At 39.6% G+C, this 16309-nt stretch overlaps 1 protein-coding gene across 1 annotated transcript; it reads left to right on the top strand.

The window, feature by feature from the left end:
• Positions 1 to 7342: 7342 nt before the first annotated feature.
• Positions 7343 to 8266, top strand: LOC309391649 (mas-related G-protein coupled receptor member H-like; the record flags this gene model as incomplete). The annotated part of the gene is made up of 1 exon (XM_081952315.1): positions 7343 to 8266. One exon carries the CDS (start codon positions 7343 to 7345, stop codon positions 8264 to 8266), a length of 924 nt encoding a protein of 307 aa, XP_081808441.1.
• Positions 8267 to 16309: the final 8043 nt, after the last annotated feature.

Consider the following 16309-nt stretch of genomic DNA (forward strand, 5'->3'; position numbering starts at 1 on the left):
TGTCTGTCTCTGTCTCTCTGTCTCTGTCTCTCTCTCTCTGTCTCTCTCTCTGTCTCTCTCTCTGTCTCTCTCTCTCTCTCTCTCTGTCTCTCTCTCTCTCTCTCTCTCTCTCTCTCTCTCTCTCTCTCTCTCTCTCCTCTCCCTCTCTCTCCTATCTACAGGGTGGGTTCCTGCCAGTTCTAACCTCTTCTATAAAAGAGGCTGCACAAATCTACCCTGCCTTTTAGAACCGGTTCCAGCTTCCGCACCACGCTTGCCCTGCCCACCGCTCAGTGATTGGCTGGCTCACCAATCGCCCCGTCCACCTCTAAGAGTCCTATCTAAACCTTAAAGTCTTAAAGCTGTCGAATTTGAATGCCCCTGGAGGTTTTTTCCCTAAAGGGTTAGGGGTGCAAGGGTCTTATAACTTGACAGCTTTAAGACTTTAAGACTTGTGTGCTTCAAATGCCAGTTTCTGAGCCAACATTTTGGTTGCTAAGCAAGAGCATTGTTAAGTGAGTTTTACCACATTTTACAAGTTGGCCACGCCCACCCAGTCACATGACTGCCAAGCCACTCCCACTTGGTCACATGGTCGGCAAGCCACTCCCACAAAGCAGGCCACACCTACAGAAGAGGTTCTAAAAAATTTTGAAACCCACCACTGTCTGTCTGTCTGTCTGTCTGTCTGTCTGTCTGTCTGTCTGTCTGTCTATCTATCTATCTATCTATCTATCTATCTATCTATCTATCATTTGAATCTATAGAAATAGATAGATAGATAGATAGATAGATAGATAGATAGATAGACAGACAGACAGACAGACAGACAGACAGACAGACAGACAGACAGACAGACAGACACATACATCCATATACCTATTGGCCATATCAACACACAGGTTCAAACACATATTACCAATATTATTTGTTTGTTAGTTTATTGGATTTATATGCTGCCCTTCTCCGAAAGGACTCAGGGCGGTGTACAACATTAAAAAACACATATTACAAAAGTTAAAAGGAAATTAGATAAGTATCCAAAAAACAAACCCAATTAATATAACAATAATATTTTAAAAATTAGATAAAATTAACAGGCCAGGCCGGCTTGCTGGAAAAGCCAACTTTTTAGGGCGTGTCAGAAGGACCGGGGATTATGCGAAGCTCCAGGGGCAGCTCATTCCAATTCTAAACAAACAATTTAAATTGAGAATAGGGTAAAATACAATATTTATAGGATAAAATACAATAATTTGATACATAAATATATAAAATAGAATAAAATGACATGCAATTATATTTCTGTATCAGCCCTGCAATCTACCTCAATAAGGCCCACATCAATGGTCGGTTGCAGGCGGTACACCCCTGTACACGTATACCGGTGCCTGCAAGAAGCAGCAGCCACCGTACCGGAACAGTGCTTTGGAGGGTCCGTCTGCCCTCCTTCCTTACCTGTATTTGAAGGAAACAGGCCATGCGTGCACAAGCGTACAGCGTATGGTGCCTGCGTGACGCTCCGCCGAGCAGCTGGAGCATTGCAGGCAGTGGGTGCATATGTGGTGCATGCCCGACTCCCATTGCAGTGTACTGGTTGCAATGGGAGCCGAAACCCACCACTGGCCCGCATTTGCCAATCTCAGTCAGACCAGAAATTGTGCTGTATTAATTGTCGTTTTCAGATTCTGGCCACCCCAGTTGTTGAACTTTAAAACTATTAAAGGTGCGCCAAAAAGCACAGAATAAAATAGAGATTCAGTCAAGAGGAGGCGTTAATAACCCAGGAGCTAACCTCAATAACTCACCACTCCTCTGAAGTTCTCAGGTTTGCAGACACAGCCAGGATTTGAGGGGCTCCTGGAAAGGAAAAAAAGCCTCTCTCATTTTAGAGATAAAGATGCTCCATAAAGCAGGGGCTGCAGCAGAAATTGTTTGCCACCTAGGAGCAGCCAAATGAAACTCCCTGATCGTCAGGGCCAGCAGCATGGCCCCTCTGCTGAATCTGATATGGGCAGATGTAATTGGGAAGAGGTGGTCCCTCAAATAACCTGGCCCCCTGCCTTATAGGGCTCCATTGGAGGTGGGTTCCCACTGGCAGTAATGCCAAATAAAGCATTACTACCAAACCAGCAGTAATGCTGGGAACAACCCGTCCTTGGGTCCCGTCCATATTCGCACAGCCTCCAAGCACTGAATTTAGACACACACACCACTACTTCCTTTGTCAGAAGCAAGAGATGTATAATTGGGTATATCTCAACCCATGATAACAGCAATAGCACTTAGACTTATATACCGCTTCACAGTGCTTTTACAGCCCTCTCTAAGCGGTTTACACAGCATGTTGCCCCCGACAATCTGGATCCTCATTTGACCCACCTTGGAAGGAGCTAGACAGAAGTGAGACAGAGGAACAGCTGGAGCCTGTTCCCAATGTGCGCCTGTGCTGAGCTGCCAGAAGACAAGAACAACTAAGAAAGCAGGGTCGACTTGGGAGTAAAGCCACACCTTGGAGGTGATTGGCCCCTCGCATAGGAAACATAAAAGGTGCAAATGGGGAGTGGGCTTTTGCAGGAAACAATTCATTTATTCGGTCATTTCAAGAGTGGAAAGTTCTGTTTGTGACTATAAGAGACTCTGTGCCAAGTGTTGCCTTGCCCTGCATTTGGAAACTAGTTATCTGGCAGCTCGCCAAGTGAGATAAGGTTTGTGTTGATAAATATTCCTCTGAAAGACTGTTTGCCAAGCTTTGCTGAACTGTGAATGAAAGGAATCCATAGTCGTGTAAATAAAAGTGTTTTTGCCGGGGCCCAGAATCTGCTTCATGCTAGTTAAGGAAGCCTAGGTCAGAACAATTCCATTCATGGTAGAGACATTGTGTGACCAATGTCGTTTCCATTCCTTACCCAGGACTGAATCCTGATTAAAATGGATCTAGATAGTCTGCTTTATTCAGGGCCCTCTGTTACTGTTGAACAACCTCCATGTCAATCAACTTCAATAAAAAAGGGAGGTTTTCTATTGGAAAAAAATTGTCTAATAAGGTGGGATCCAATAATAGCTTCTTAAAGATATGTGAAACAAAACCTCTTAAAAAGAAAGTGGAAGAACCCACTCATTTAAATAAGAATTTACCATCATTAGAACCAGCTCTCACAGTACCTCCCATGTGCTATGTTTAAGTTTGTAACACACAAGCCAACTAAAGCCCTCCATAACATCCAAAGTGAATGCACTGTGTTAGTGAATGTACCTAAGTACTGAAGTTTGCAGATGATGCAACAGTGATTGGTCTCATTTGAGACAATAATGAATCTGCATACAGACGGGAGGTGAACAACTAGCCTCGTGGTGCAGCCAGAACAGTTTTAAACTGGGCACACTTAAAACTGTAGATTGTAGGAGAAGCCCACCTACACTACACTGGGGAGTTCCGGATCCTGTTGCAACTGGTATGGTGCAATGGGGCCGGGCGTCCACTACATGAACGTTTACATCACATGCGCACATGTGTTCAGCATGCATATGCGTACTTACCACATGTGATGCTCCGCAATGCTTCCGCAATGATCCAGCTGCTCAGTGGAGCGTCATGCAGGCGCTGTACGCTCCATGCGCATATGCGGAAGCGACAAAGAGCTCAAATACAGGTAAGGAACTCGGGCGGGCGGGTAGGCCCTCCGGAGCACCATACCGGAACGCTACCTAGTGCTCCCAGCAGGCACTGGTATGCCTGTACCAGGGCATAGCCACCACTGCTACACTACCAACTCTTGCAATATTAGACAACACAGTATCAATACAATACAATACAATACAATACAATACAATACAATACAATACAATACAATACAATAGCAGAGTTGGAAGGGACCTTGGAGGTCTTCTAGTCCAACCCCCTGCCTAGGCAGGAAACCCTATACTGTTCCAGACAAATGGTTATCCAACATCTTCTTAAAGACTTCCAGTGTTGGGGCATTCACAACTTCTGGAGGCAAATTGTTCCACTGATTAATTGTTCTAACTATCAGGAAGTTTCTCCTCAGTTCTAAGTTGCTTCTCTCTTTGATTAGTTTCCACCCACTGCTTCTGGTTCTACCCTCAGGTGCCTTGGAAAGTAGTTTGACTCCTTCTTCTTTGTGGCAAACCCTGAGATATTGGAAGACTGCTATCATGTCTCCCCTAGTCCTTCTTTTCATTAAACTAGACATATCCAACTCCTTCAACCGTTCTTCATATGTTTTAGTCTTCAGTCCCCTAATCATCTTTGTTGCTCTTCTCTGCACTCTTTCTAGAGTCTCCACATCTTTTCTACATCGTGGTGACCAAAACTGAATGCAGTATTGCAAGTGTGGCCTTACCAAGGCATTATAAAGTGGCATTAACACTTCACGTGATCTTGATTCTATACCTCTGTTTATGCAGCCTAGAACTCTGTTGGCTTTTTTGGCAGCTGCTGCATACGACTGGCTCGTATTTAAATGGTTGTCCACTAGGACTCCAAGATCCCTTTCACAGTTACTATTGTTGAACAAGGTACCACCTATACTGTACCTGTGCATTTTGTTTTTGTTGCCTAAATGTAGAACCTTACTCTTTTCACCATTGAATTTCATTTTATTAGATAGTGCCCAATGTTCAAGTTTGTCAAGATCCTTCTGCATCTTTAGCCTATCTTCTGGAGTGTTGGCTATTCCTGCCAGCTTGGTGTCATCTGCAAATTTGATGAGTTCCCCGTTTATTCCCTCATCCAAATCATTGATGAAGATGTTGAAGAGTACTGGGCCCAAAACAGAGCCTTGGGGTACTCCACTGCATACTTCCCTCCATGCAGATGCAATTCCATTGAGGACTACACGTTGAGTGTGGTTGGTCAGCCAGTTACCAATCCATCTGGTGGGGATGCTGTCCAACCCACATTCTTCTACTTTATCTAGTAGTAGGTTATGGTCTACCTTATCAAATGCCTTACTGAAGTCCAAGTAAACTATATTGATGGCATTCCTCTGGTCCACTAATTTTGTCACTTTGTCAAAGAATGCAATAAGATTAGTCTGCCGTGTTCTGTTTTTGACAAACCCATGTTGGCTTTTGGCTATTACTTTGTTTGCTTCTAGGTGTTCACTAATTTGTTGCTTGATTATCTTTTCCAGAATCTTTCCTGGTATTGAGGTCAGGCTGATAGGTCTGTGGTTTCCTGGATCTGTTTTTTCTCCCTTTTTTGAAGATGGGAACCACCTCAGCTCTTTTCCAGTCCTCTGGTAGTTCCCCAGTGCTCTAGGATCTCTGAAAGATTTAATTCAGTGGTTCTGAGATCTCGTCTACCAGTTCCTTCAGAACCCTGGGGTGTAATCCAGTCCTGGTGATTTGAACTCATCTAGGGTAGACAGGTGCTCACTTACCATTTTCTTCCCTATTTCCACTTGTTCAACAGTAGAGACCTTCAAGTTTCTAGGTTCTATTATATCTCAAGACTCAGTATGGACACCTAACATCAAATACATCATCAAAAAACCACCACAAAGAATGTTCTTCCTGCACCAACTCAGAAAGCTCAGGTTGCCTAAGGAGCTGCTGTTCTACAGAGGAATGACTGAGTCTCTCATCTGCACCTCTATAACTGTCTGGTTTGGCACTGCAACCAGTCAAGACAACACACAGACTTCAATGGATAATTAGAACTGCAGAAAAAAACAATTGCTACCAATCTGCCTTCTGTTGAGGACCTGAACACTGCAGGAGCCAGAAAGAGGGCTGTGAAAGTATCTACAGACCCTTCCCATCATGTATTTGTAACAATGCTACCTTAAGAATTCTGACAACTGGCAGCACTGATAAATTTGTGTAACTTCTCTTCTCATTTTAGTATTGGTACCATCATTCAACACACCAGTCTTCTATTGTATGGATCCTCACCTTCCTAATTTTTACTACTAGTATCATTCCCTCATGAATGCCCTCATTCTTATTCACTGATGTCTCTGTCTGGAATAACCCTGATAATTAAAATCTGCTTAATATCAACAAGAATTCAGAAAGGGAAGCTTATACCAGTTATCTTAGTTAGCCTCTTCTACTTTATCTTTGTCTTTTCCTTTTTATTATTATTTATGGTCACAGATCAGCTGCTAGGTTGAAAGAACCAAGAAAGACCCTCCAGAAGTCAATGACATGCTAATTTCTTCTCACCAACCTTGAAGTCCTTGGACCAATAGATTCAGATAGGTAAGAACTTTGAAAGTTCTAAATCTAACTTAGGCATGTGCAAATGCAATTATGTTCATCCATTTAATCAGCAATTCATATAAAAAATCTTGTGATATTTATATGTACTGTAGATAGTCAACTTGGTTGACTTTTTCTGGACTATTTTTTCCAATTAAAACATTACATTGTATTAATGAATGCTAAAATACCCGAAACTCACAACTTTAGCAGTCCTGTTGCAAAGATGAGAGAGGTGCCACGTTTCTCCCATTAACTCACCCAACATTATTTTTCAACTATTTTGCCACTTTATTTTCCCCATGAAGAAAAGAAGTTTTGAACAAAGCATATTCTGACAGCTGAACTGTGAAATTAGGCATAATAACTACTTTTTGTGGATAGTGGAAGCATCTACCACCTAGTAGGATATATATTTTAATTGTTTTCATGGTAATTAGTTTGATATTTTTAAAATTGTGGTACGCTATCCAGAATCGTTGGCAGCAAAGTAGTATACAAGTTTAATACATTGGTCACATGGCCAAATGTTTAGATTGGAGTGGGTATTTTTTTCTACCCATACAGCTCGTCCTAAGAACCTGGGATAGGCAGATATTATTGGCCAATAGTGTTAAAGGTATTGCTGCTTAAGTTGTTCCAAGGAAAGTTGTTTTCTGCATTTATTATTAAGGATCATTGCACAATCAGCCAGATGTTCAGCCTGGGTTTGGCATTTTGTCTACATATTGAGTCCTTACCAAGGACCTGGGATAGGCAGATGGTGAAGAAGATGATCAAAAAAGGGTGTGCATAAGCACACCAGCATGCTACCGTCCCTATCCTACTGCCCCATCAATATTTACACTTTTTGTGTGTTTATGGCTATGTTTTGCTTATTTTTATCCATTTATTTGTGCCATTTTTTCACAGGTTTTCATATTTGTTTCCTTGAGCTTGTTGACAAATGAATAAACAAGCAAATAAATAAAACGTCGCCTCATTCTTTCCACAGAGAGAAGATGAAGATATGATAATTATTGAAGTATTAACCATCATAACTCTTCTTTCTTTTCTTTCAATAGGAACCTCCATTCTAAAGGAAGAGATTTTGAAGCATCACAGAAGTCTCTTAATAAATTTCAGCTGGGCAAATATGAACGCAACAGTAAAGTGTTTTAGCTATAATATTACCAATTTTGTATACAGAACTAACGATTATTTCAAGGAGTACCAAAATCTGTCCATCCATTCTGAAATGATCATGTTCTTAATCACATTAACCATCTGCTGTATTGGAGTCTCATTGAATGGAATTGTCATCTGGCTACTTGGCTTCCAGATTAAGAGAAACCCTTTCACTGTGTTGATTCTGAATTTAGCTATTGCTGACTTTGGTAGTCTTCTGATTTCTGTGATATACTGCATTAATTATTTTGCAGATTTTATACCATCAGGAATTACTTGTGTATTCTTCTTTTCTATTTCTGACGGTATGTATATCAACGGTCTCTTTGTTCTGGTAGCCATCAGCATTGACCGATGTGTGTCTGTCCTCTTCCCAATCTGGCATCGCTGTTCCCGGCCAAAATATTTGTCCCCTGCTGTCTGTGCCTTCCTCTGGATCTGCTCTGCCCTCCTGGGTGGAATTCCAAACATTGTGGAATATGTATTTGAAAATAATGACAACTTGTACCCCCATTTGCTGTTGACAACTGGGCTTTGTATTCCATTGATCACAATCTTTACTTTGATTCTATTAGTCAAAATCGTTCTTAAACCTAAGCAGAACAAACGGGGAAGACTTTTAGTGATGATCTTAATTACTCTTCTCTGTTTTCTCATTTTTACCCTTCCATTAGATATCTACCTCTTCATTATTAATGTTTTCGACAAGAATTATTTTTCACAATTTCCTCTATTGGACAAATGTTTGCAACTGGGTGCTTGCTTGAACAGCAGCATTAACCCAGTGATCTATTTTCTGGTTGGGAGAAAAAAACAAACTCAGTCCAGGGAAAGCATCAAGACCATTTTTCAAAGGGTCTTCAGGGAAGATCAAGTTTTTGAAACCAGATAGAAGTTTGCAAACACATACATAATAAATGTATGGCGGTGTTATCCTTTTCACAGCTTGTATTGGTTTTGCTATAGCGGTCAGACACTTTTTGATAAATGTGTGTATATTATAAAAAAGTTGTATCAGGTCTATTTCTTCTTCACATGTTTGGATTGCAGCAGATTTACTGGGTTACGTTTCTCTGAGATTCCATTTAATAGTAGCGTGCCCCTGAATGCTTGACTTAATGAAGCTTTATTTCTCCATTAATTTTGTGGAGTCCTTGTTGCTCTCTGAACTTAGTTGTCTGTGTTAGAATATTCATGACTGGGAGAGACCTGGGAACAAGGTCAGCCAATGAATAGGCGTATTAACTAAGTCAGCCAATAGGAGCTTAAACAAATCTGAGTCTGTGCTGAGAATTGAAACTGAAACTACTCTGTCTGATCTGAACTCTGATATGAAAGTAACTGTTCTCTCCTGCTTGTGTTCTGCTTGTAACTTCTACCAAGTTGAAAGAATCTACTATTGGTATTGTACATTTGTTCATCTGTTATTATGTCTATAAAGAAGTTAATAAAACCAGCAGTTATCTGTATGTGCTTTCTGGCTTTGATTTTTCTGCAACAAACTCTGACAGTCTGTTGATGATGTTACCTAGTTAGGTAATGAAATGATTGCAATCAAATAACCAGGCTCAGAGAGCACCAAGGATTCCACAATTCAACCTTATTTATTTATTTATTTATTTTTCAGGATTTATAGACCGCCCCCTCTCCCCGAAGGGACTCTACATATCTTCTGTTCTACTGGTATAGTGAATTTTGGATGGTTTTTTTTTTAAAGCTGAGATGAGCCCACTCCAAGAGGGAGATTTGCCTGGCTGGCAACCATAGGAATGTTGTTTGATCACCCCTATACTCAATTTAGCTTTATCCTATAAACAAATTATTAGCATATAACAGTACAATTGTTAGTCAGTTTTCATGTGAGTGTTTCTTTTAGCAACTTGATAACTTTCCAGTTGCAGTCAATTAACATTAATAAATATATTAAATAGTAGATGACTAGATAGATAAATAGATATACAGACATAGAACTTTTACCTGTATTAACATAAGGTAGAAAGTTTAGTTGGCAGCTGAATTGGAACTTGTAAACTTTTGTGGAAATAATGTGCCATTTGGCTGCTGTTGACCAAACTGTATTAGAAGGCTTCTAGTAGTCAAAAAATTCTATCTCCCTATTCTTTTTTTTAAGGAACGTGGTGGCTCATTGGCTAAAATGCTGCGCTTGTTGATCAGAAAGTTTGGCAGTTTGGCGGTTCGAATCCCTAGCGCCACATAATGGAGTGAGCTCCCATTATTTGTCCCAGCTTCTGCCAACCTAGCAGTTTGAGAGCATGTAAAAATGCAAGTAGAAAAAATAGGAACCACCTTTGGTGGGAAGGAAACAGTGTTCTGTGCTCCTTCAGTGTTTAGTCCACATGACCATGGAGACATCTGCGGACAGTGCTGGCTCTTCAACTTTGAAATGGAGATGAGCACCACCCCTTAGAGTTGGGAACAACTAACACATATGTGCGAGGGGAACCTTTACCTTTATTCTATTTTTCCCCTTGCAAAGAAAATATGGCCTATGTCCATATTGACACTACAGTACAGATTTTACTTAGACCTTAGTCTAAACTAGAAAAAGCCTTGTTCTACAAGGTCCAAATACAAATATCTTAGTTTGCTCACTGCATAAGTTGAGCATGTCCTCCTCCCTAAAGCCTGTCCTCAGCATTTTTTCTTTCCTGTTGTGACACAATTGAAAGTTCCATGTTTCAGTCTGTCCTCTAGCAATCTCTTCCTCAAAAATATTCAAAATTTGGTTTTAGAATAATATAACCATTTACGGAAAATCTGCCCCTTTGATGGGAGGAGAAGAGAATCCAGGAAATGTTCTTTATGTATGTTTGATAGTATGCGCTCTGATTGTACTCAGTAACTCAAACCATCTTATGCAAAGACAAGAGAAAAAATGATGACACAGACAATAAATAGCAATGGTGATGCATCAATCTTTTAGGGAAAGTATTTAATTATATATATTTTTATTGAGTCCCTTGATTTTTGAAAATATTATTTTGGAAATGATAAACATATGTTGGCAAAGTTGGGAACACAGGAAGGTATCTTCTGCTAAGACAGACAATTGTATTCACTTTTCAGCACTATGGACACTGACTAGTAGCCTTCTAGAGTTTGAAGGGGATGTTATCTTAAAAAGGCAATTAAATGATATAATCGAAAGGGAGATGCAATCTTTTACAGCAGAATCATGTTTGGTGGATGGAGTTAGCGTTGTCAGTGTTCCAAATATCATGCAGAATTAAATCATTGTCCAAGGCAAAGTTATCCTTAAAGCTCCAATTTAATAAGACAGACATGTTGGCATTATGCTATGAAATTTCAACTCTATTTTACATCCTGTGGGTTCACCCAGTTGAAAGTTCATGATCTATCCCCATACCCCATAATTCATCACATGTTCCAATCATCATCTTCCACGCTGACATCTACACCCCTCTGCTTCCGGTCAGGTGTCGAGGTGCAGAGACAAAAGTTGACCTTGGCTTCTAAGAAAGAATGACAACAATACATACCACAATCCTACTCCTTCCTATCCCCCCTCCTAATTACTACACTAATGAAACACATAGGAAATTATAAGAAAGTGTGGCAGGCCAAAGATTCTTAAAGAAACCTCTGCAGGCCTGACACTACTTACATAAACTAGCTGACATGGGAAAACCTGTCTAAGCTCAATAGGGCAGCTATGATGGACTCCTTCTCCTCCTCCTCCTCCTCCTCCTCCTCCTCCTCCTCCTCCTCCTCCTCCTCCTCCTCCCCCTCCTCCTCCTTCTTTTTCTTCTTCATCTTCTTCTTCTATCATTGGACATTGGCGATCGTGTTGGTGATCCTATTTTTATCAATAGCCGCACGAAAAAGTGCTGCTGAGTTTTGTCCAAACCAGTCTCTTTGACGCCATGAATGCTCTTCTTCTGCCTGGACCTCATTAGCCTTCAATCTTTCCCTGGAGGATTATGTGAAGGATGCTATATTTTTCCAGGTGTCTCCTCACATGTCCAAAATAGTCTAACTTTCACTTTTTTATGTTTTTGATGATTTCCCTTGGCTTTCCCAGGTGGCTTATCACCTCCTCATGTCTGATTTTGTCAAGAGGCCAAGAAGCTTCTTCAGGTCTCTTGAACCCGAAGAAGCTTCTTGGATGAGAGGTGAAACATCTTCAAAGAAAAACCAGAAAGTCCGATTGCTTCTTTATAAAGCACCTTTGGCTTTGCCAAGTATAATGATTTTTTTTTCTTGGCTATCATCTGCTTGCATGACGTTTTAAAAGTATGTGAGTTTCTTTTGCTACCATTACCTTAAGAGAACAATATGTCATACAAGTCCAATATTGATTGATTCTTGTGGATCATTATTCTCAGACCCCATTTCCAGATTCTGGAAGTAAGAGCTGTGGTGGCTCAGTGGTTAGAGTGCAGTATTGCAGGTTACTTCTGCTGATCACCGGCTGCCAGCAGTTTGGAAGATCAAATCTCACCAGGCTCAAGGTTGACTCAGCCTTCCGTCCTTCCGAGGTGGGTAAAATGAGGACCCAAATTGTTGGGGGCAATATGCTAATTATAAACCGCTTAGAGAGGGCTGTAAAGCACTGTGAAGCAGTATATAAGTCTAAGTGCTATCGCTATTGCTATTCAAAGGGATCTTTTTTTTTCAATCAAACCTTCTTGGTGCCTAATATTCACAACTATACATAGCTATTGGAAAGACAAAGTGCGTTTTAACTATTCTATTCATAAGTGTAATAGAAATATCCTTATTCTCCATAAAGATAAGGTCATTGCATTCTTCCCTAGAATTAATTTCAATTTACTTTTCCAGCTGATATTTCTATTACATCTTTTCCTTGAGGTCAAGAAAAAAAATATTCATCCCCTTCACCTCTTCATGATCAAAGTTCATTCAAAATGCAGGTTATCTTTCCCCTTGTCTTTTAAATATTTAGCATTAACATAATGTTTCCTGTTCGCTTTCTGTTTTCGTAATGAATGTGTCGCCTGCATATATTTAATGCTTGGCGCTTCGATTTATCTGCTTCTGCTTTCTTCTTTTACTTCTTCTTCTTCTTTAATTAGTAAAAGCATACGGCATGGTGCTTCATATCAGTACAATTAAATATTAGGTAGTAGTCAGATTCATTCCCTCTGCTTTCAGACAGTATTTTCTTGTTGCATCACCACCTTGAGAATGCTGCAATGAGCAAGGCCAAAAGGATAAACTGAATTAAGTGAAATGATTGCTTCATCTCAAACTTTCACCAGTTTTGTAACATTAATTGTTCATGAATGAGGAAGGGAGTTTCCAAGACTCTTCCTGATGCTCTTCACTAAATGACTTATCTGTTAACCAATAGCGCTAGTTTCCTTTGACGACCAAAACCACCAAATTGACACAGACAATTTTCCTAAGTTCACCTGGAAGGAAACTTTAACAGTGAAAATATGTTTTCTATCAATTCATTACTAAGGTGTCTTGAGATATCAGATCTCTAACAGTTGTGGAAAAGGATCTCATGGATCCTGTCGCTTCATGTCCTTCAATTGAATCTGGGAAAAAAGTTCAGTAGCACTACTTCTACACAGGATATCAGATGTAGCAGCAAACACACACATTGAAATATTAAGACCAATTTAATTTATGTACCTTATGTCATCAGGTTATTCCAAAAGCAAATGAAGGAAAGACCTACGGGATCATGATTTCAGGGTTTATATCAGTGACAGTGATACAACATCTGGAAGCAATAGTATTGCCACAAATATAAACTTTTGATCATACCAATGTTTGATTAACTAGGCCAGTTTGGTTAATGGTTAAGATACCAGGCCAGGAGACTCTGAATTCTATTCTTGCCTAAGTATGAAAGCTGGTTGAATGACTTTGGGCCAGTCTCTCTGTCTCTGTCTCTGTCTCTGTCTGTCTCTCTCTGTCTCTGTCTCTGTCTCTGTCTGTCTCTCTCTCTCTGTGTCTGTCTGTCTCTCTCTCTCTCTCTCTCTCTCTCTCTCTCTCTAATCTATCTATTTATCTATCTTTCTTTCTTTCTTTCTTTCTTTCTTTCTTTCTTTCTTTCTTTCTTTCTTTCAGTCCAATTGAACTCACAAAATTGTTGTTATGGGGAAAATAGGAGAAAGGAGGAGTATTATGTATGTTTGCTGCCTTGAATTATTTATAAAAAGTAACATAGGTGGGAAAATAGAATTCATCCATCCATCCATTCATTCATTCATTAACAAACTTCAGTGTGGAATGCCTCTTTTTTTGTGTGTGTATTTTCTATCCTATATAAGGTTGGTCTGGTTTTAACAGTATCACCATTTCAACCTAAGAGGATTGTCCTTATTTTATTTAATCAAGATGATTAAATCATTTTCTAAATAGATTTGCAAAAACAATTAATTCTTTCCTAGTTGGAATATGGAAGAGTGTTATCACAGGTAGTTTTCAAACAGGAAAGAAGAGAAGAGAAGAGGAGAGGAGAGGAGAGGAGAGAAGAGAAGAGAAGAGAAGAGAAGAGAAGAGAAGAGAAGAGAAGAGAAGAGAAGAGAAGAGGAGAATTAATGTTATATAATAGTGCATCAATATTAGTGTTAAGTTTGTCTTGATTTCTATATGTTGTTCTACTTCTTTCCATTCAAGCCGATGTTCAGAGATTAATCAATGCATATTTAAATTATCGATGTCTTACTGAGGATATTGTTGTAATATTATATTTTGTAACAATATTCTGCCTGTGTACTTTTAGTAAATAATTTAATTGATTAGATTATAAAATGATATAAATGATTTATCACAATTTTTGCAATGTTTCTGGACTGTCTGAGACTTTCATATGATTGGAATATCACTGGAAAAAGCTATTGACTAAGCAATAGTTACTTTTCCTTTAGAGAACCTTTCTATTTCCCATCACGAGGAATTCAAACCAAGAAAAATTCAAGTATCCAAATAATGAATACAAACTCTGTTTTAGCTGTCAAACATATTAAAAAATATAGTTGTGGGATTATGATGAACTCACCCTAAAAATATGGAAAATTTATTTGTTTGTTTATTTGATAAACAAATGTATATAACTGCCAAACTTACACACACTGTATTCTTCTATTCTATTCTATTCTATTCTATTCTATTCTATTCTATTCTATTCTATTCTATTCTTCTATTCTATTCCATTCCATTGCATTGCATTCTCCACTCTACTCCACTCTACTCCACACCACTCCATCCATCCATCCATCCATCCATCCATCCATCCATCCATCCATCCATTCTATTCTATTCTATTCTATTCTATTCTATTCATAGATATAGAATATAATTGTTTATTGGCCAAGTGTGATTGTCTTTTGTGCATATGCTCTCAGTGTACATAAAAAGACAAGATACGTTTGTCAATCATAGTCATAGGATACAAAGAAGCAGTCAGAAAACAATCAGTATCAATATAAATCATAAGGATACAAGCAACAAAGTTTCAGTCCTGCAGTCAGGACTGTGGGAGGAGATGGGTGATAAGAATGATGAGAAGAGGCTAAAACGTATGAAGAACAGTTGCAGGAACTGGGTATGTTTGATGAAAAGAAGGACTGGAGGTGACATGATAGCAGTCTTCCAATATCTCAGGGGCTGCCACAAAGAAGAGGGAGTCTCCAAAGCACCAAAAGGCAGGACAAGAAGCAATGGATGGAAACTAATCAAGGAGAGAAGCAACCTACAACTAAGGAGAAATTTCCTGACAGTTAGAATGATTAATCAGTGGAACAACTTGCCTCCAGAAGTTGTAAATGCTCCAACACTGGACGTTTTTAAGAAGAGATTGGATAACCATTTGTCTGAAATGGTGTAGGGTATCCTATCTAAGCAAGGGGTTGGACTAGAAGGCCTCCAAAGTTCCTTCCAATTCTGTTATTTTAAACTTCTTACAAAGCACCTCTTTCCAAAAGAAGCTTTACAAGGCAAAATTCAGCTTTTTAAGATACCACTCTTTGTAGTCTGCCAATAGCAACACTTAATGACAAAACCCTAGTAATATGCAAGGTATCTTCCTTTGAGATCAGCCCAAGCAGAATCCTTTGCAGAATTAGCCTCGCTCAAACCAGAATTTGGAAGGGTCAAACTCTGAAGGGCACAAAAGACAGATATCCTATAGTCAACTTTGAGGATTTCCCTGAAATTGTTTTCTCCTGTAGTTTCTGCATTTAGACCTTGCAAAAATTGTCCTGGAGTGACATCAAACACATTCATGGATGGTCACAGGACATCCCAACACCAAGCAAGGGGGAGGAGAGGAGGCCAACACTAAGAGAAAGTAACACAAATGTGACTATCTCTATCTCTTTGTGTATCTCTCTCTCTCTCTCTCTCTCTCTCTCTCTCTCTCTCTCTCTCTCTCTCTCTCTCTCTCTCTCTCTCTCTCTCTCTCTCTCCCTCTCTCTCTCTCTCTCTCCCTCTATCTCTATCTATCTATCTATCTATCTATCTATCTATCATCTATCTATCTATCTATCATCTATCTCTATCTACATCTATCTATCTACCTACCTACCTATCTATTTTTCTATCTTTCTATCTCTATCTCTATATCTATCTCTAAAACACCAGTCCCTTTTTCCAGAAAACTACCCTTTATTAGAATCTGCATTCAGAGAAGGATTGTCTTGGATTTGCTCTTGAATTTTCCTCTGTAAAGCAAAGTTATAAAATGTGTTGTCCTTATGAACTGCTTTCACAATTGTCCCTTTTTCAGGTTTGTCCTTTTTGCCAAGCAAATATAGTCACTGTAGTAATACATGAAAGGGCCCTCAGGGTTCAACCAGCCCTTCCTATGAGGTCCTTCAGTTCTGAGGTAACTTCTGCCTGGGGCGACCATCAACTGAAGATTCAGTCCAATGGCTGCTGCCATCTCCTTCACTGGAAACCGGTTTCTCCTTCC

Source organism: Natrix helvetica (genome assembly GCF_964273705.1).
Source record: "Natrix helvetica genome assembly, chromosome: 4".
Lineage (NCBI taxonomy): Eukaryota > Metazoa > Chordata > Lepidosauria > Squamata > Natricidae > Natrix > Natrix helvetica.